Genomic DNA, 20707 nt, shown 5'->3' with positions numbered 1-20707 from the left:
TTGTCAAATGCTTTTTCTGCATCTAACGAGATGATCATGTGGTTTTTGTCTTTGAGTTTGTTTATATACTGGATTACATTGATGGATTTCCATATATTGAACCATCCCTGCATCCCTGGGATGAAACCTACTTGGTCAGGATGGATGATTGTTTTGATGTTCATCATATTCATCTTTTCTAGTGTATGCTTTAACATTTTATTACTCTTTTTATGTCCTGTCCTTTGACAATTCCAAAGCCTATCTTGCCCATTGGTTGATTTCTTCTTTCCTTCCTAGCTTCCTTCCTTCCTTCGTCCCTCCCTTCATCCCTTCTTCCCTTTCTCCCGTCCTTCATCTGAGATAGGGTCTCACGGAGCCTAGGGAGGTCCCAAACTCATTGTGTAGATGAGACTTCCACTGAACTCCTGATCCTGTTATCTCTACCTCCCACGTGTTGGGATTGCAAGCACACATACATAAATCACCATGACCAACCCTGTGAACGTGATTCTATGCCTGGCTTTTTTCTTGATCATGGGGCCATACTTTTTCACACCTTCAGTAACTTTTCATGGAGTAATAGACATAGAGAATATGTTGCAGAGTCTGGATTCTCTTTTTTCTGAAGAGTTTGGTCACTGTTCTATTGTTGTAAAGAGACATCATAACCAAGGCAACCCTTATAAACGAAAGCATTTAACTGGGGCCTTCCTTACAGGTTAGCACATGATCATCATGGTGAGAAGTAGACAGGTATTGTGGTGGAGCAGTGTCTGAGACCTTTATATACTGATCCCTAAACACCAGGTAGGGGTGGGGTAGGGTGGGGTGGGAGAGCAGCCAGACTGGGCCTAGCCCAGTGATAGCCTTCCTCCAACAACGCCACATCTCTCAGTCCTTCTAATCGTTCTCAAATAGTTCCACTCCCTGGTGACTTAGCTTTTTAAATGTCTGAGTCTATGAAGGCCATTCTCTTTCAAGCTGCCACATTCCATTACCTCACCCCAGAGGCTCTGACCCACATCCTAAGGCAAAACCCCTTTCTTTCAACGTCTAAACTCTCCAGAGTCTTTCACAGTCTCAACGCTGTTCAAAAGTCCCAAGACTCAAGGCAATCTCTTAACTGTAACCCACTGTAAAATCAAAATGAAAAAGCAGGTCACACACTTCCAACATATAATGGCACAGAATATACATGACCATTACAAAAGGGAACAGAGGGAGCATAGTGAAGAAACACTGGACCAAAGCAAGAATGAAACCCAGCAGGGCAAACTCCAAATTCTGTTGTTAGACTCCTCCAATCTCCTCCCAGCTTTGTTAACTGCAGCACATTTTTCCCTTTCGGGATGGTTCACAATCAGCAGCTCCCCTTGGCAGGCGTCCCAGGGCTCTGGCATCTCCAACATCCTGGGATCTCCAACCCAGTCCAGGCTTTCCCAGCTCCACATACCAGCTTTGCCAGGCATCCATGCAGGACTCCCCTTGGTTCTTCCTCAGTGCCTTCCTTCAACAAGCATTTTACTCCTGTGTCCTTATTAACCCTAAAGCCAGAGTAACATGGCCAAAGCTGCCAAGTTCTTCTGTTTGCTAGGGCTGGAACCTGCCCCCTTCTTGAATGACACTGGCCTATGCCTTCAAGTGTTTAGGCAGAGGAGATCCCTGAGAGCTTTTAGATGGCAGCGTTGGGTGGGTGTGGCCTTGCCCAGAGGTTACCACTCCCTTTATTCCATTTAGCACTGGACTTTTCTTTAATCTGTTTATCAAGCACAAGCCTTGGCCCTAGCTTTGCATCCCCGGTGCTCCTTTTCTCCCCAATCTGAACCTTTAGTATTTCTCTTTGCTTCACTTGTTGCTTCTCAATGTAGAGTTGCACAAGAGTGGTCATAACCATGTGGCACATGCAATACTAGGCTGTCTAGAAATCTCCTCTGCCAATCTCATTAAATTAAAAAAACTCTTGAATTTAGCCTAGGGCATATTTTCAGGACAAGAGTGAAAAAAGTAGCCACATTCTTGCCAAAATATCACAAAAATGGTCTCCAGGCCATCTGCCAATAGTCATCCCTTCTGAAGCCTCTTGAGCTGGGCCTGCATAGTCCAAATGATTCTTAGCACTACTATCTTCCACATCCCTACAAGGACGGCCCAGTAAGTCCCACTTAAAGGACTCAACCAGTTTTATAGTCCAACGTCCCTAAGTCTTCCATATCACTCCACCAAACAGCATGACCAGGCTTGTCATAGGAATATCTCAGTTCCTAGTACCAACTTCTGTCTTAGCTACCGTCCTATTGCTGTAAGTAGACACCATCACAAACACAAATATAAAAGAATGCAATTTAAATCGGGGGCTTGCTTACAGTTTTGGAGACTTAGTCCATAATCATCATGGCAAGAACCAAATGGGCATGGCACTGGAGCAGTAGGTAAGAGCTTTATCTACTGATCCACAGATGGCAGGCAGAGTCTCAGAGACAAGAGAGACAAGCAACAGACACTGGTCCTGGTGTGGGCTTTGGAAAAAGCACACCCTCAGTGACACAATTCTGCCATCAAGGCCACTTTTACCCCAACAAAGCCAACTCCTCCTAATCCTCTTCAAACACTTCCTCTCCCTGGCAACTAAACATTCAAATACAGGAGCCTAAGAAGGCCATTGTCATTCAAATCACCATAAGAGGCAAACATAGCACTAGCAATCTGTCCTAGCATATGGAAGGTTGGCTTTAGTTTTTTAGCATGGTTCGATGATGGCCTTAAATTACTATGCTCCCTTCATCCTAAGGCTTGGCCTTTTAGAGTTTCACTTGAAAGTTTGGGATTCTCTAAGTCAATGACTTCCAACTGAAAACTGTCTCCTCTGCAGTGAGCAGCTACTGGAATTTCTGTGCTGCTCTACAGCCTTATAGCTGCCATTTTACTTGGAGGCTCCTTCACCCAGGGTTCAGCCAAGGAGGAGTTCAGGTGCGGATCCTGCTTCTCCATCCTCTGTGGCATGGCCATTACTCAAGGGTTATCTCTAGAACTCTGGACACCTAGCATCGTGTCCTTAGGCCATTAAGATTGTGATTTTTCTATTTGAGTCCAGGGAGAGCTCTGGGAGATTAACTCTGTGTTCTTCTTCCCCAAGTTCTGATCCTCTATGACTTCCCAGTAGTTCTAATTGTCATCAGCAGGAAGATCAGCACAACCGAAGCCACTCCCCCCCTCCCCACTCCCAGAGCCAGAACCTTAAGGATCAGCCGCACACTTTAACATAGTCCAGTCTTCAAAATCTTTTGCCTTTTTTGTTTGTTTGTTTGTTGTTGCTTAGGATTTTCTTGCTTGTTCAGTATTTTTAGGCCTTGTAAGAAATTCATTCCTAACCGAAAGCCATAAACATAATTTGCAGGTTTTATGCTAAAAGTATTTTCCTTAGTATATTTTTATTTTCATGTTTGGAGCTTTTTGACTCACTTAGAATTAAACTTTTGCACAGAGCTTAAGAAAGAGATCTGGGGCCGGAGTTGTAGCTTATGCTTGTCTAGCATAAAATAGGCCCTGGGTTTGATATCTACCACCAGAAAAACAAAAATAGCAAATTTAAATAAGAAGTAAAATGAAGTAAACTAGAGATCCAACTTTTCTGGGGAGATAAATCCACTCCCAGCACCACTACTGAAGTGCTAACCCTTCCCCTGGCCATCACTTCTCCAATGTTTCCCACACCCTGCCATTGGCCCCTCACTTCTCCAGTGTTTCCCACACCCTGCCATTGGCCCCTCGCTTCTCCAGTGCTTCCCACACCCTGCCATAAGCTGTCTGCTAAGCAGAAGCCACTGCGCTACAGTGGTTCACTTGCCGGAGACATAACTGCAATCTCGTGAGCTTCCCCTGGTAGAGCAGGCTCCTCCATTAGCCTCAAAAATCGCTCTGCCTATTCTTGGCCCTTTAGTCTTTCAAATAAACTTTAGAAATCAAATCATATGAAAAGCCCTTCTGGAACCATTTAAATATTAAGCTGGTTTACCCACAAACTTGTGTGTTTTTTGACTTCTTCAAATCTCTCGATGTTTTTCTATTATTTTTCTCACAAAATTGTACTTTGCTTTTCATGGTATACATTTCAAATCAAATTACATTCTTAACTTTTCCATCTAATTTATGTAAACTTAGCCTTCCAGGTTAAATGAATCTCATCAAATCATGTACTAAAGTTGGAAAAATCAAAATTTAGCTCACAATATACAATCAAACAGACATAGTCCGAATGCTTCCCTTCTGCCCACTGCACAGTTTTGTGCATCACAGGGGAGCAAGAAGATACTTCCCATCCTCCAGTCTTACCAAGATGCTCCATGGTCCCTGCTTTCCGTGTCAGTGAAATTTGAATCCAAAAACATATCTTTGTAGATTCGGCCAACGAGACAATACATATCCGAAGCAACTTGCTCTTCACTTTGTACCATGGGGATCATGATGTCAAGAGCTTTTGCTCTGTCTCCAGGGAGATTTCTCCTAAAGTAGAGAGCATTGTTTTTATATAGATCATAAAACCAATCATAGACCAATTGCCTGTTTCATGTATTGATTTACATTAGTAAAGTTTGGCAGAATAAAAATAATTTGATTCTGAGATCCTCTATGGACCTTGTCCTAAGCTGTCTTATACTGATGTATGTCTACTGGGTCAGTCAAAGATCTCTTGTGAGGTGTGAGTGGACAAGATGACCAGAGTCCTGATCTTCCTGCGGCCTATGAACAGGTTCAAGATGGTGGAATTCTATGGAGTGTGCACCCTGTGACCTTGAATGGAGCAGGATCAAATACTATAAATAAGGAAAAACTCTTGACATTAGTTTTCAATGGCTTTTGTTTCAAAAGAACAAAAAAAAAATTAATGCATAGATAATTCTAAGCTCAAATCCACCCAAGAGTTGACTGGTTTCTCCATGTGGCTGAGCATCTGTGGATATGGTCTCATGTAGTTCTTATGGTACTGGCCTCGAAGAGACCTCGGGCATGTTAGACAAGCACCCTACCACTGAGCTATACGTCCTATGAGATATGTCCATATTTCTTTTTTCACTTTGGATTTTGAGACAGCAACTCCCTGAGTTATCAGGACTGGCCTTGAACTCCATGTAGCTTATTATTAAGTAGTAGGTGTGGCTGGTTCTCAGAATCATACTTTACATTTCTCCAATGATGAAAATATTATGCTAAGTGAAAAGTAAAGTCACAAAAGGCTGACAATACTTTTGAGAAATATTTAAAATAGAACAATCAATACAGACAGAGCACAGTGTTTGCCAGGAGCAGGAGGATATGTGCTGTGGGGAAAGGGTGAATGCTAATGGGTAGAAGGTTTCCTTGTAGGGTGAAAAAATACTCTACAATTTGTGGGGATGAGAGCTATATAACTCAATTGATATATTAAAATTAAAGATAAAAGATATTTTAAATGACTAAGTTATATATGAGATATATTTTAAATACAATTACTTTTAAAGTTATGTGTATTGTCATAAGCTCAACTACTATTGCAATTTTTTGTTCCTAAGTTCTATCTTTACTAAACATCTTGAATTTAGATTATTGCTTTATACAAGCATGCTTTCCATTCTGTTGTATGTTACTTTTGGAAAGAGAGACAAGGCACACAAAGTCAAATTCTAAGAGATTCCTAGGATTTTTCTCAGTTTGCTTCAAAATACATTTTACTTAAAAAAAAAAAAGGGGGGGGTGTATGTGTTTGACAAAGAGCATACACTCTAGAGAGAGCTTACCTTATCTACATCTATAAGATGTATAGGATGTTTAATAAATTAAAGACAAAATGGCTTTCTGTCTATACAGTCTATGTTTATTGGTGAAGTTGACAAGCTCTCCAGTTCTATTGGGTAGGGAAGCAAACACATGGGTTCTAGCTGAATGTCATGCTGGCTTTCTAGGACAGCATGTACCCACTGGGAGCCTTCAGGGACAATTACTCAGCCTTTCCAATGTGTAGGGGCCTCAGTTGAAAAGGGAGGGAATTTATGATACACAGTGAGTTCTACATGAATTAGATGTCTTTTCCTTTTTTAAAAAAAGAGTAATTTTCTTCTGCAGCGACATGCATGCTCATCCCTGTTACTGTGAAGGAAAGAGCGATACAGCTAAGTCTTTTGGACTACTCAGGATGCTGGTTCCATCCGTGGTCAGAGCACGGGTGACCCTCTGCGACAACTGCACCTGGGGAGCTGCACTGGAAGCTGGGCTATGACATAGGCAGAAGACAGAGTGGGGGCCAAGATAGACTCTGTCAAAAGTGACTCAGACAGAGTCACCGGCAGAGTTCTGATCATAACTAATCATGTTCGCAGTGGTCCTTGGGAAAACTGTCTCTGCATGGGAAACACATTTGCTTCCTCAAAACTTCCTCATACTTGAATGAACCAGTATGGGAAGGCAGATGATACTGAGGTTGTCTCATGTCCTTGTGAAGTCTCAGTCCCGGTTCCATCAAATATGCATTGAAAATATTTGGAGAAATGTCTATACTGAACATGCAGATTTTTTTCCCTGAACAGGAAAAAACAACCATCTACATAGCATCATATTATGTTAGATATAGTTATCTAGAGATTGCTTTAAATGTATAGAGAATGTGTGATTGTCATAGGAGATACTATATCATTATATAAGGACTTGAACATCCTTGAATCTGAGTACCTTTAAAGAGTTTGGAACAAATTTTTAACAACTGCCCAAGGACAACTATATTTGCTAAAAAAGTAGTATCATATTGATAAAGCACTGAACGTTATAAAATATAAATAGCAAACACAAGTTCTGTCACAGAAAAAAAAAAGAATTATATCTACAAATACCAGGAAAGGCTTTTACTAACAGAGAGACAGAGGACACACACACACACACACACACACACACACACACAGAGAGAGAGAGAGAGAGAGAGAGAGAGGGAGGGAGGGAGGGAGGGAGGGAGGGAGGGAGGGAGGGAGGGGACTAGTAGTAATAACAGTCATCAAAAGACAGAAGTGGGAGGATCAGAAGCTCAGGCCAGCCTGAGATACACAGTGAGACCCTGTCCCCGCAAAAGAACCAGAGAGAAACCAGAAAGTGTGCTTGTAGTACTTCAGTGGCTGAGGTAGATACAGTGCAACAATATTCTAATTGGGGGCTGCCTGGCAGCTCCTGGGGACTTTGTACGAGTTCAGTCATCACGTCAGAGCATCCCAGAAGGGGCTATCTTACCTGTTCAGTGCAAATGCGTAATGAAACTTCACGTGGTGGTGCGAGGCCAAGTCGAAGGTTGGAAGTTTTTCTAACGTCTCTACCAGCTTCACTATGGAGTCATAGTCCTTTCAGTCAAACAAATAGCACAACAGAATTAAACCCTGAGGAGAAATATTCAACAAGACAGCCAGGCATCTAACTCTGAGAAAGGGATGAACCGCAACGTTAGAATTGTTGAGGGGCATAGAAGGTATCTGCAGCAAACCCCCTCCAACACACACACACACAAACAGTCTAGACAGGAAGCCATGGAAGAGGGCTGTTAAGAGCTGTGATTGATGGGGATTCTCAAGTGTAGCTCTTCACGGCTGATGGCTTCCGGTAGGGGTGGGGATGGGGAAGGACTCAGTTTTCTTTAAGGGGCTGGCCACTGAGGGTTAGCCATGTTTCAATGATTATACAGGCCACACAAAATAGACTTAGTATATATATATATATATATATATACTTTTCTTTTTCTTTTTTTTCTCTTTTGTTTTTTTGGAGGGAGGTTACAAGTTCAGGGGGATGGACCTGGGAGGACCAGGAAGTGAGTGATTGTGGTACATTATGTGAAATTCCCAAATAATCAATAAAAGTATTATTTTAAAAAATAATAATACTCGGTTGAGACGTTTGAAAACCCTAGAAACAGCTGTGTTTCTCCTAAATTCCTACTATATGGATTGAGGCATGAAAAATAAAGTTATGGTATTTGACAAAACCCAAAGAGACAAAACAAATGAACCAATGAACCACAGACACACGACTGTCTCCTCTCACGTAGCTCCTGATCTGCAGGCTTCCATCAAAGACATGAAAAGTTTGAAGGTCATGGAGCAACTGACTGAAATTCTGCTGTAAGTAGCAAGACTATTTCATGTCACGGTAAGTGAGTTTCCTCTAGCCACAGGCTGCTAACTGTCATGGTTCTTTGTAAACCGAGTCTCTCTCATAGACAAAGTTTTACACAGGGCCAAGAGGCTGGATACAGGAACAAGAAGCCAGGAGTTACCTGGATTTCATGATACAACTCTAACACCACGGCCCTCACTGAGAGTTTACTCTACTTGCTGGCTCTTAAAAAAAAGCCTAAGACCTGGCAGTGGAAATGATGCAGCAACATGGACTGCTTACTACCTAGCTGTCGGTCTACACCCGCGTCCCTCCCTCCTCCAGCATGATACCTGAGGGTGACTGAGAGTCCTCTCACCTGGATGTCTCTGTAGGAAAGCAACAGGTTGATAACAATGTCTGCTGTCAAAACTTCAATATTGTCTACCCGTTGCCGGATCCTCGCCAATTCAGCTGCCAATTCTTTACCAGTGTACAGGTTCCGTGCTTTCCTGATATCGCTGAGTATGGATTCCCGGAAGTACTGGCTGGCGAAACACCAGACATTTCAAAGAGTTAGCTCTAGAAATCAATTCACTGAAATACAGTACTTTATGAGGAAAACGCATGACATTTGTCCACGACTAGTTTCCAGCACATTAACATATGTGTATCTGGCATTATTAACAAATTTGGGAGTCCATGTATTTCTTTTAGATTTCTGCCATATTTCAAAAAATATACAAATTTTAATATTCATCTTACTAACTCGAGTGCAAATTATCCCAATTAATTTAGATAGGCCCATGATCTTACTTCACTACAACCTTTACTCTCTAGCTCAGTACCATTATCCATTACCATAAACAACTGATTCTTCTTTTTTTTTTTTTAATCACACTTGCTGGACATATGCTCATGATCCTCGCACTCAGAGGAGGCAGAGGCAGGTAAATCTTTGAGTATTGGAAGCCCCCCTCCATAAAGAGTTTGAGACCACATAAGAAGTTCCAGGCCGGCCAGAGCTATTGGAATCAAGAGAACTATTTTACATTTCTGACTTAGAGCATGTGTGTGCGCTTTTGTGTGTGCCTAGTCTCGGGGATGGGTTGTCTGAGGCCAACTTTACAGGAACCATTCTTCTCCTTCTACCATTTTGGGGCCTGAACTAAAGCTGTCAGGATGGGCAGCAAGTGCCAAGGATTATTCTTAGCTAAACTATCTTCTTAGCAAATCCTGCCATGTTTTGGCGCTTATACTAAAAGTCTCTGGAAATTTATTCTGATGTAGCCATAACTGACCGTGTGCATGTGTGTGTTTATTTCTTTATAAGCATATTATTTATAAATAAGATTATATAAATAAAATTATTTAAAAATAAGTTAAATGAATATAAGTACTTATAAGTACATACATACATACATACATACATACCTTTGTCATTATTATAAAACAATTAATAGATTGGGGCCATTTGACTTGTGAACGAAAATGACACACTTTCTCCCCCACTCAGAAGGTACTGCAAATTGTTCCCTGGCTCTTAAGTAGGAACATGTGACAAGAGACACAAATAAACAAAGCAGGACAGCACTGCAGGCTCATCGCCCACTGTGGGCACCAAGTGTTACCTGGAACTCGCTTGCGCCACCTTCAAAAGCTGAACGAAACGGTCCACGAGGGGTAAGCAGATGGGCCCCAGCAGGAGCTCGAAGTTAGGCTGCATGAGCTCAGTCAGGCCCTTCATGAAGCTGCTGTCACAGCAGTAGACCTTGTTGTGTGGTGTCACCATGTAGGGGATGAAGGTGTAGTTCCCGGTGCACACCTAGAGAGACAGGAGGCACCAGACAGTAGGGAGCTTGCCTAGGGGGGGTACCACACTGACAAAAAAAACGCCAGGTCGTGTTACAGTGACTAAAGTTATTATTCTTAACAATAATTCTGAGTGCAAAGGGAAACAGAAGAGATTCATTTCTTATTGATGACCCATGAAAACAGAATTTTCCAACTTCCTTAATTGCTTACTTCAGTATAATTAGGACTTGCACATGATAAAGTATCTTTTATCAGCCATTAAATATGCATGTGCCGTCACACGTTGCTACTAGGATACGTGCTAAAACAAGAATGATTTAAGCATAACTTCCAGCCTCCAGGGAATCAGAAATTCAATCAGGCTCAACAAAAGGAGAACAAAACACTGAGAGCTTAGGAGTTTCACTGGGAGTTTAAGGGTTCCCCTGGGAAGGCAGGAGCAAGCCCAGAATACAGCTGCTTCCTTCCAGGTCCACACTATCTTGTCTCCCACTCACTGAAACCCGAGACTGTGAGACTGTCGCAGCCCTTGCTCTCCTGGCTCTACAAGCTCAGATTTGCCTGACTCCCTCCTCTCTGCTAGCAAGGAGGTGCACACACCTTACACCTGCCTGAGTCTCTGCAATGGTTTTCCTGGTCCACACTGCCTTCCCTGCTACACTCTGACCTCCACACTGACTGCCTGCTATCCTCTCTCTACCCAGCTCCCAGACAGTCTTTAACATCTACCTACGTGAGCTACAAACAAAGCTGCACGAAGCCCCACAGGCGAGCCTGTGATGAGGGTAAGGCTTAGGCTGCTGTCCACAGACTCCCAACCCCTGCACATCCTGCCTTTCGCTAGCTGCAGTCTGTGCCCTCTCCCAGAGTCACTAAGACCAGGCTTGGCTGACCTAGCAGTTTCCAGATCATGCCAAATGAAGGGACATTTGTGCCCAACAGAAGCACTGTTGGGAGATGACAAAGGGAACCGGACTATAGACCCCGGGGTAAGCAAGTCTGACTGCAGTTAGGGCCCAAAGAAAAGGACCGCAAGGCAAGCTAAAGACTTTCAACTATGTATTCTGAGGAGTGTGAAGCGAGCAGAGGATCCTGGGCAGAGAAGACAAAACAAGAGTGGCTGTGCACGTGGGCATTCTGGGTAGGCAACAGGATAGACTGTAAGAGCAGGAGCCAAGATGTAAGGAAATGAGGCAGAAAGCTATGTGGCATAACCAGCTCGGGGTTGAGGCAACCTGAACCAGTAAGTCCTTATAAAGCTCAAGCTTAGCACCCAAAAGGAGAATCAACTGGGACGGAGATACAGCTGCATGCACGGGAAGGCGCTGAAGGTGGATCCAAGTGGGGCCTCTTTACAAGAATGGTTGCATTACCAGGAAGCAAGAATGCGGCCTCACTGTCAGCACGCTGCTTTCTTAAGAACCTCAGGCAGCAGACCCCACATAGAGCCCCCCCCCCCCCCCAGCTAAACTCTGAGAAGACTAAAGAGACTGAAACTTGAAGTGGGCTGGAATGGAACGCTCACTTGGAAGGAGTATAGCTTGCCTTCGAAAGACCGGGAGGGATTTGGGGTGCATGGGAATGTAAACACAGATCAGGGTCTGATTTGAGATAACCCAATGAAATGCCAGGGACCTCTAAGGGAAACCCATAAAGAAAAGCGTATGCAAAGGTCTGAGCAGTAGACGGGATGTGTGCCTCCTGGACAGCACTAGGAGTCCTGGCCTCAGGCGTGCAGGGAGTGTGCACTCTCTTACTGCTCGGCCCTGACTGGCAAGAGCAAACATTAACTCAGTACTTGCAAGGAAGAAGGGACATGTGGCCTTACTGTCACCATAGCCTCAGTGCTTACATGACCACAACACACACAGAAGAGGCTCTTGGTGCCACTTTACAGGCGAGGTGGCATCGAGCTTAGACCAAGCTCCTGGCCTTGGTGTATTCAAGCTTCTCGCCCAGTGCTTTCTCTGTAGATAGAGCATGTTGTTGTTGTTAGGGTGAATTAACCATCTCACATGACCTTCATAGGGCGCTGCACTTGCTCTCCCTCCCGATATCGCCTTCACAGGCATCTGCATGAAGTAATAATGACAGCTCACTACAAGCATGAGCTTTTATGGCCAGATTTAATTATTTATGAGCATGTTATGCTTTGAAGCACCTGGGTGTCGGCAGTGAGCAAGAAATGAGACTGACCTGACGTCAGAGTATGAGAAGGACTTCCACAAGGGGAGATGTGGGGTTTAAACCAAATCAAGTTGCCCTTTACAAAGTGATGGGGAGGCCAATCAGGAAGAGTGAAAAAGAACTTGTTCTCCTAGGATGCTACCCGGATCTCAGAGCAGCACAGCCACCTAACTTAATCCTTTGACTGGAGCCACTGCCCAAGCTGGATGCATATTCTCTCTCTGTCTCTCTATCTCTCTGTTCTTCTCTCCTTTCCCCTCGCTCTGTCTATATGTGTAAAATCCTAATGCTCAAAATCTAAAACCTATACTTGACCATATCCAGAGATATCAATAATGCTGATCTTCCTTTTTAATCCTTAAGAACTATATGAAGGAACAAAAGTACGTGTGGAGAAGGAGTCAAACGCCTGGAAGGAAATGGTCACAGCATTCAAACACACTGAAGGAAGTATACATAAGTCAGATCACATCCAGTCCCCAGATTGCAGCAGAACCTAAATCAATATCACAAGGCACGAGGCTCCTCTTACCCTTCCTGCCCTTCAGGCTTAGGGAATGCTACCTCCTTTGGTGGGCTTTGATATAATGATGGCCACCATCTCTTCAGCAAGTCATGTGCCCTAATTTCCTAAAAATGTATCTGTTTGATTCTTTGTTTACCTGTCCTGATACTCTAGCATTCCCACAATTTGATCTCACACAACAGTTATAAACACCACTGTTTTTATTCTCAAGCACTAGTGTGATTGGTAGGCACCACACCCAGGTCCTAGCATACCATTCACATTTAATTAATACCAGCTGAATAAAATGTGTTACACAGCACTGAAGCATGGAATGGAAGTGTTCATTTCCTGATGAAATGTGAGAGATAAGAGTTTAAAATGGCCACATTATCCACACTGCAATGCGTCTTCCTTGTGGTGAAATCTTAAACCCACCAACTATAACGTTAATCTTGCCATCTCATGTGGAATTATGTAGGTCTTATGTCACATGTTATTCTCGCTCTGAATTGTAGATGTATACCTGTTTTAGGGTTCTTAAACACTGCCTTACTTCCCAAGATAAAATATACCACTGAGCCACAGGGCCATTCCCATTTCTACGGTAATAGTTCAACATTTCCCATGCAGTCTTTTTTAATTTAAAATATTAAATATCTCTGGTTTTCACATTAATTTAATTCTGTATGAGGAGTTTGCGCTCTGTAATGTGATCTCAAGGAAGAATTTCAGGCTTAGAGAAAGGGCTTGGGGATTTGGCTCAGTGGTAGAACACTTGCCTAACAAGTAGATGCCCATGGGTTCAGTCCCCAGCACTATACAAACAAAGACAAAAAGACAACCTAAGAATTTGCCTGAATGCCTCAAAATAGAAGATACATGATAGACAAACAGAAACACAGAAAATATATATGATATATATTTATATATTCACATATGTATATATCCATGTATATCAACACATATATACATATACATCTATGTATTTATATCCATAGATATTGACATATATGGATAATATATATACACATATATATTTCTTTGTTATATGCCTTGATATTGCCAATTATAGTTCTGTAACATTGAATGTACTATGAAAGTTTTTTTCTAAAACATAATTATATATTCAAAAAGTAGGTATTAGTGTTATCTTCCATTGTTATAATATCCACTATGATGAGTTAGAGAACATAATTGTGTTCATACAGACATGTGAGAAGCTCTAAAAAGGAGTAAAAGAAATGAAAATTGACCATCTGTACAGATTTAGAAATAACAGATTAATTAATGGAAAAGAAAAAAGTAAAAAAAAAAAATTGGAAAGTTAAGCCAAATACTCACAGTATTCTTCTGGCAAATAATTTCCTAAAAAATAAGAGAACAACAGTCTTAGCAAATGGTATAACGAAAACCCATGGCCTTACTAAACATTGTATGCAGGTAAATTTGTATTAACATTTATATTAGCAATCAATCAGAGACATCAGAGGAACACTGTAAAAGCATTAGTGTTTGCAGTCTGAAATTATACGCTTACGTTTCTGCATATGAAAAATGGGTAAGAGAACACAAAAGTGTGATGTGGTGTTCGATAGTAACAACACAAGCACGCACAGCATGCAAGCAACACAAGCACACGCAAACAACACAAGCACATACAACAACACAAGCACAAACAACACAAGCACACACAACAACACAAGCACAAACAACACAAGCACAAACAACACAAGCACACACAACAACACATGCACACACAACAACACAAGCACACACAACAACACAAGTACACACAACAACACATGCACACACAACAACACAAGTCTGTACAAATCCCTAAACAGAGTGCCTAAAACCAACTCTGGCGAGAGCAGATGACATCCCTAAGCACGGCCACTCACAGCCTGAGATAATAAGCAGGGCACAGCATGTTAGGGAGCTGCAGGTAAGAAACGGTATCTTGGCCAATGGCAACCTCACACACAGATAATAAGGGCATCTGACAATAAAGGCCAGTGTAATTTAGATGTTTTTTTCTATGAGGCATGTAATGGGATAAATATACCACATGGACACTATTCCTGTTTCCTATATTGTAAAGAATGGGCTCATGAAAATGACCGACATATGTAGCTTTCCATTGATTAAAAGGTATCTACCACTACTCCTATATTACCAGACATTACCATAACGAGAGGCGCTGCGGCGAGGATGTGGAAATGCCGTGGTACACAAGCTTCACTGGCGGTGAGGGAATCATGATTTAGAAAACAGAAAATGAGACTGTGTATTAGGGAAGATGGTGTGCATGTTGCCATGGAAACAGGAAATGTAAGGTATTTGTGGCTTCTTTCTGGAAAGTCCATCTGGCTGAGGGGAGCAGCCAGATCCAGCAAGGTGAGAGCAGAGACACAGAGCCCAGCAGAGTGGCTGGCATCCGGATGCTAAACAGACGTAGGGGAGCACAAACCACTAGCAAGCCAGGCTCACACCTCTAATCCCAGCACTCAGGAGGCGAGTTCAGGAGAGTTGCCATACATTTCAGCTAGCCTGAAATACACAGCAGGTTCCTGGGCATCCTGGCCATGAGTTAGGACTTAGTTTCAAACAAACGAGCATTTTTACATTTTTAAAAGGACATTCGTCTGTGTGAACATATAGGCACATAGACATCCTGTTATGGTTTGAGCTGAAATTGCCCCTATGAGTTCCTGTGTTTGAAAACTTGGTCCTGAGGGTGGCACTTGTTTCAAGAGGCCATGGGTCCTTTAGGAGACCGGGACTAGATGGATGAAGTAAGTCACTGGAAAGTGAGTCTCGGGGGCCACATTCCACTCTACTTCTCTCTGGTATCCACCTACCTGTCCATCTGTCTGTCTACTATCCTCTTCCTCATCACTATCTATCTTCATCATCATCATCATCATTACCTACCTACCTACCTATCTGCTTATCTCTTTTTCCATCCATCTCTGCACTTGCTGCTGTCAGAATTTCCAGATCCACACTCCATGAACTAACTTCGGCATTGATGGGTCATCCCCTCGAATCACAAGCTTATATAAGTCCTTCCTCCCAATTCGCTTCTTGTTAAGACATTTCATCACAGCAATAAGAGCATGAAGAACTAAAAGGTGTTGGGAGCCGCCCCCACATTCGCCGTCACAAGATGGCGCTGACAGCTGTGTTCTAAGTGGTAAACAAATAATCTGCGCATGTGCCAAGGGTATTTTTCCACTACATGTACTCTGCCTTTCCCATGACGTCAACTCGGCCATGGGCTGCAGCCAATCAGGGAGTGATGCGTCCTAGGCGAAGGATAACTCTCCTAAATAGGGACGGGGTTTCGTTTTCGGTTTTGGGGGTTTTCGTTTTTGGGGCTGGGGGCTTGCGCTCCTACTCCTAAAGATGTAAGCAATAAAGTTTTGCCGCAAAAGATTCTGGTTTTGTTGTGTTCTTCCTGGCCGGTCGTGAGAACGCGTTTAAGAGTTGGTGCCGAAACCCGGGACGAGAAAATACAAGAAAACTCGGGACGGGAGTTAACCATCACCGGCACAAGAAAGATCCCTCATTCCGGAACCAGAACTGCGGGTTATGGTAACGAAGGTTCCCGTAAAACAGACTGTTGAGAAGGATTCAACTGCATGAATTCAGAACTCTTCAGCTGGGGAACAGGAGTACCAGTGAGTACAGCTTTACAAGGTAAGTCTGGTCTTGAACTTTCTAAGGAAAGTCAAGACAGTCTATCAAAAGTAAAGTGGGAAATAGCTTTACAAGGCATGTTTGGCCTTGAACTTTTTCTAGTGTTAGGAGCCCTTTTGTTCTTTTTCACATGTTATCAAGTGATTAAGATAGGGCTGAAAATTCTAGATAAAATTCAGGACAATCTATCAGAAGTAAAGCGGGGAAAGAGAGTAGGAACAAAGAGGAAATATGGTACACAGAATAAGTATACAGGCCTTTCCAAGGGTCTTGAACCCAAGGAAAAGTTTAGGTCAGGTAAGAATACCTGGGGAGAGATTAGAAGGAAGGAAAAGAAAAAAGAAAAAAAAAAAAGATCAATTAGCGGAGGTCTCTAGGAGATACTCGTCACTAGATGAGCTCAGGAAGCCAGCTCTTAGTAGCTCTGAAGCAGATAAAGAATTCTCCTCTGAAGAAACAGACTGGGAGGAAAAAACAGCTCATTACCAGCCAGATAAAGTGTTAGCTAATCGGTCAAGAAAAAAGCCAAAAGCGGCTGGCGAAGGCCAGCATGCTGTTCAGCCTCCGGGCAGTCGGCTTCAAGGTCCGCCCTATGCGGAGCCCCCGCCCTGCGTAGTGCGTCAGCCCTGCACAGAGAGACAATGCGCAGAGAGACAATGCGCAGAGAGACAATGCGCAGAGAGGCAATGCGCAGACTCATTCATTCCCAGAGAGGAACAAAGGAAAATACAACAGGCATTTCCGGTCTTTGAAGGAGCCGAGGGTGGGCATGTCCACGCTCCAGTAGAATATGTGCAGATAAAAGAACTTGCCGAGTCGGTCCGTAAATACGGAACCAATGCTAATTTTACCTTGGTGCAGTTAGACAGGCTTGCCGGCATGACACTAACTCCTGCCGACTGACAAACGATTGTAAAAGCCGCTCTCCCTAGTATGGGCAAATATATGGAATGGAGAGCTCTTTGGCATGAAGCTGCACAAGCGCAGGCCCGAGCAAACGCAGCTGCTTTGACTCCAGAGCAGAGAGATTGGACTTTTGACTTGTTAACGGGTCAGGGAGCTTATTCTGCTGATCAAACAAACTACCATTGGGGAGCTTATGCCCAAATTTCCTCCACGGCTATTAGGGCCTAAAAGGCGCTCTCCCGAGCAGGTAAAGCCACTGGACAATTAACAAAGATCGTCCAGGGACCTCAGGAGTCCTTCTCAAATTTTGTGGCCAGAATGACAGAGGCAGCAGAGCGTATTTTTGGAGACTCAGAGCAAGCCGCACCTCTGGTAGAACAGCTCATTTATGAGCAAGCCACAAAGGAGTGCTGAGCGGCCATAGCCCCAAGAAAGAACAAAGGCTTACAAGACTGGCTCAGAGTTTGTCGAGAGCTTGGGGGACCTCTCAGCAATACAGGTTTAGCGGCTGCCATCCTTCAATCCCAAAACCGCTCCATGGGCAGAAATGATCAGAGGACATGTTTTAACTGCGGAAAGCCTGGGCATCTTAAGAAAGATTGCAGAGCTCCAGATAAACAGGGAGGGACTCTCACTCTTTGCTCTAAGTGTGGCAAGGGTTATCATAGAGCCGACCAGTGTCGCTCTGTAAGGGATATAAAGGGCAGAATCCTCCCCCCACCTGATAGTCAATCAGCTTATGTGCCAAAAAACGGGTCATCGGGCCCTCGGTCCCAGGGCCCTCAAAGATATGGGAACCGGTTTGTCAGGACCCAGGAAGTAGTCAGAGAGGCGAACCAGAAAGACCCACAAGGGTGGACCTGCGTGCCGCCTCCGACTTCCTATTAATGCCTCAAATGAGTATTCAGCCGGTGCCAGTGGAGCCTATACCATCCTTGCCCCCGGGAACCATGGGCCTTATTCTCGGCCGGGGTTCACTCACCTTGCAGGGCTTAGTAGTCCACCCTGGAGTTATAGATTGTCAACATTCCCCTAAAATACAGGTCCTGTGCTCAAGCCCTAAAGGCGTTTTTTCTATTAGTAAAGGAGATAGGATAGCTCAGCTGCTGCTCCTCCCTGATAATACCAGGGAGAAATTTGCAGGACCTGAGAAAAAGAAAATGGGCTCCTCAAGAAATGATTCTGCCTATTTGGTTGTATCTTTAAATGATAGACCTAAGCTCCGCCTTAAGATCAACGGAAAAGAGTTTAAAGGCATCCTTGATACCGGAGCAGATAAAAGTATAATTTCTACACATTGGTGGCCCAAAGCATGGCCCACCACAGAGTCATCTCATTCATTACAGGGCCTAGGTTATCAATCATGTCCCACTATAAGCTCCATTGCCTTGACGTGGGAATCCTCTGAAGGGCAGCAAGGGAAATTCATACCTTATGTGCTCCCATTCCCGGTTAACCTCTGGGGAAGGGATATTATGCAGCATTTGGGCCTTATTTTGTCCAATGAAAACGCCCCATCGGGAGGGTATTCAGCTAAAGCAAAAAATATCATGGCAAAGATGGGTTATAAAGAAGGAAAAGGGTTAGGACATCAAGAACAGGGAAAAATAGAGCCCATCTCACCTAATGAAAACCAAGACAGACAGGGTCTGGGTTTTCCTTAGTGGCCATTGGGGCAACACGACCCATACCATAAAAAACAGGGGATCCAGTGTGGGTTCCTCAATGGCCCCTATCCTCTAAAAAACTGGAAGCTGTGATTCAACTGATAGAGAAACAATTAAAACTAGGCCATATTAAACCCTCTACCTCACCTTGGAATACTCCAATTTTTGTAATTAAGAAAAAGTCAGGAAAGTGGAGACTGCTCCATGACCTCAGAGCCATTAATGAGCAAATGAACTTATTTGGCCCAGTACAGAGGGGTCTCCCTGTACTTTCCGCCTTACCACGTGGCTGGAATTTAATTATTATAGATATTAAAGATTGTTTCTTTTCTATACCTTTGTGTCCAAGAGATAGGCCCAGATTTGCCTTTACCATCCCCTCTATTAATCACATAGAACCTGTTAAGAGGTATCAATGAAAGGTCTTACCACAGGGAATGTCCAATAGTCCTACTATGTGCCAACTTTATGTGCAAGAAGCTCTTTTGCCAGTGAGGGAACAATTTCCCTCTTTAATTTTGCTCCTTTACATGGATGACATCCTCCTGTGCCATAAAAACCTTACCATGCTACAAAAGGCATATCCTTTTCTACTTAAAACTTTAAGTCAGTGGGGTTTACAGATAGCCACAGGAAAAGTCCAAATTTCTGATACAGGACAATTCTTGGGCTCTGTGGTGTCCCCAGATAAGATTATGCCCCAAAAGGTAGAGATAAGAAGAGATCACCTCCATACCTTAAATGATTTTCAAAAGCTGTTGAGAGATATTAATTGGCTCAGACCTTTTTTAAAGATTCCTTCCGCTGAGTTAAGGCCTTTGTTTGGTATTTTAGAAGGAGATCCTCATATCTCCTCCCCTAGGGCTCTTACTCTAGCTGCTAACCAGGCCTTACAAAAGGTGAAAAAAGCCTTACAGGATGCACAATTACAACGTATTGAAGATTCGCAGCCTTTCAGTTTGTGTGTCTTTAAAACAGCACAATTGCCAACCGCAGTTTTGTGACAGAATGGGCCATTGTTGTGGATCCATCCAAACGTATCCCCAGCTAAAATAATAGATTGGTATCCTGATGCAATTGCACAGCTTGCCCTTAAAGGCCTAAAAGCAGCAATCACCCACTTTGGGCGAAGTCCATATCTTTTAATTGTACCTTATACCGCTGCACAGGTTCAAACCTTGGCAGCCACATCTAATGATTGGGCAGTTTTAGTTACCTCCTTTTCAGGACAAATAGATAACCATTATCCAAAACATCCAATTTTACAGTTTGCCCAAAATCAATCTGTTGTGTTTCCACAAATAACAGTAAGAAACCCACTTAAAAATGAAATTGTGGTATATACTAATGGATCAAAAACTGACATAGGTGCCTATGTGGCTAATGGTAAAGTGGTATCCAAACAATATAATGAAAATTCACCTCAAGTGGTAGAATGTTTAGTGGTTTTAGAAGTTTTAAAAACCTTTTTAGAACCCCTTAATATTGTGTCAGATTCCTGTTATGTGGTTAATGCAATAAATCTTTTAGAAGTGGCTGGAGTGATTAAGCCTTCCAGTAGAGTTGCCAATATTTTTCAACAGATACAATTAGTTTTGTTATCTAAAAGATTTCCTGTTTATATTACTCATGTTAGAGCCCATTCAGGCCTACCTGGCCCCATGGCTCTAAAAAATGATTTGGCAGATAAGGCCACTAAAGTGGTGGCTGCTGCCCTATCATCCCCGGTAGAGGCTACAAAAAATTTTCATAACAATTTTCATGTGACGGCTAAAACATTACGCAGTCGTTTCTCCTTGACAAAAAAAAAAGCCCGTGACATTGTTACTCAATGTCAAAA

General features: G+C 43.1%; 1 protein-coding gene across 2 annotated transcripts in view; it reads right to left on the bottom strand.

Annotated features, from left to right (window-relative positions):
* The window catches only part of Map3k5 (mitogen-activated protein kinase kinase kinase 5), a 208650-nt gene that overhangs the window by 109236 nt on the left and 78707 nt on the right, over positions 1 to 20707 (bottom strand). For both annotated transcript variants that reach the window (XM_006512739.4, NM_008580.4), the window contains exons 3-7: positions 13934 to 13957; positions 9714 to 9907; positions 8462 to 8630; positions 7228 to 7334; positions 4312 to 4482 (exon numbers count right to left, since the gene is read on the bottom strand). In XM_006512739.4, coding sequence (XP_006512802.1) covers positions 4312 to 4482; positions 7228 to 7334; positions 8462 to 8630; positions 9714 to 9907; positions 13934 to 13957 — 665 coding nt within the window. The remainder of the gene's footprint in view (positions 1 to 4311; positions 4483 to 7227; positions 7335 to 8461; positions 8631 to 9713; positions 9908 to 13933; positions 13958 to 20707) is intronic.

The sequence above is a fragment of the Mus musculus genome, chromosome 10 (genome assembly GCF_000001635.26).
Source record: "Mus musculus strain C57BL/6J chromosome 10, GRCm38.p6 C57BL/6J".
In the NCBI taxonomy this organism is placed as follows: domain Eukaryota; kingdom Metazoa; phylum Chordata; class Mammalia; order Rodentia; family Muridae; genus Mus; species Mus musculus.
The sequence above is the reverse complement of the archived record's forward strand: the minus strand, read 5'-3'. Positions and strand labels throughout refer to the sequence as shown.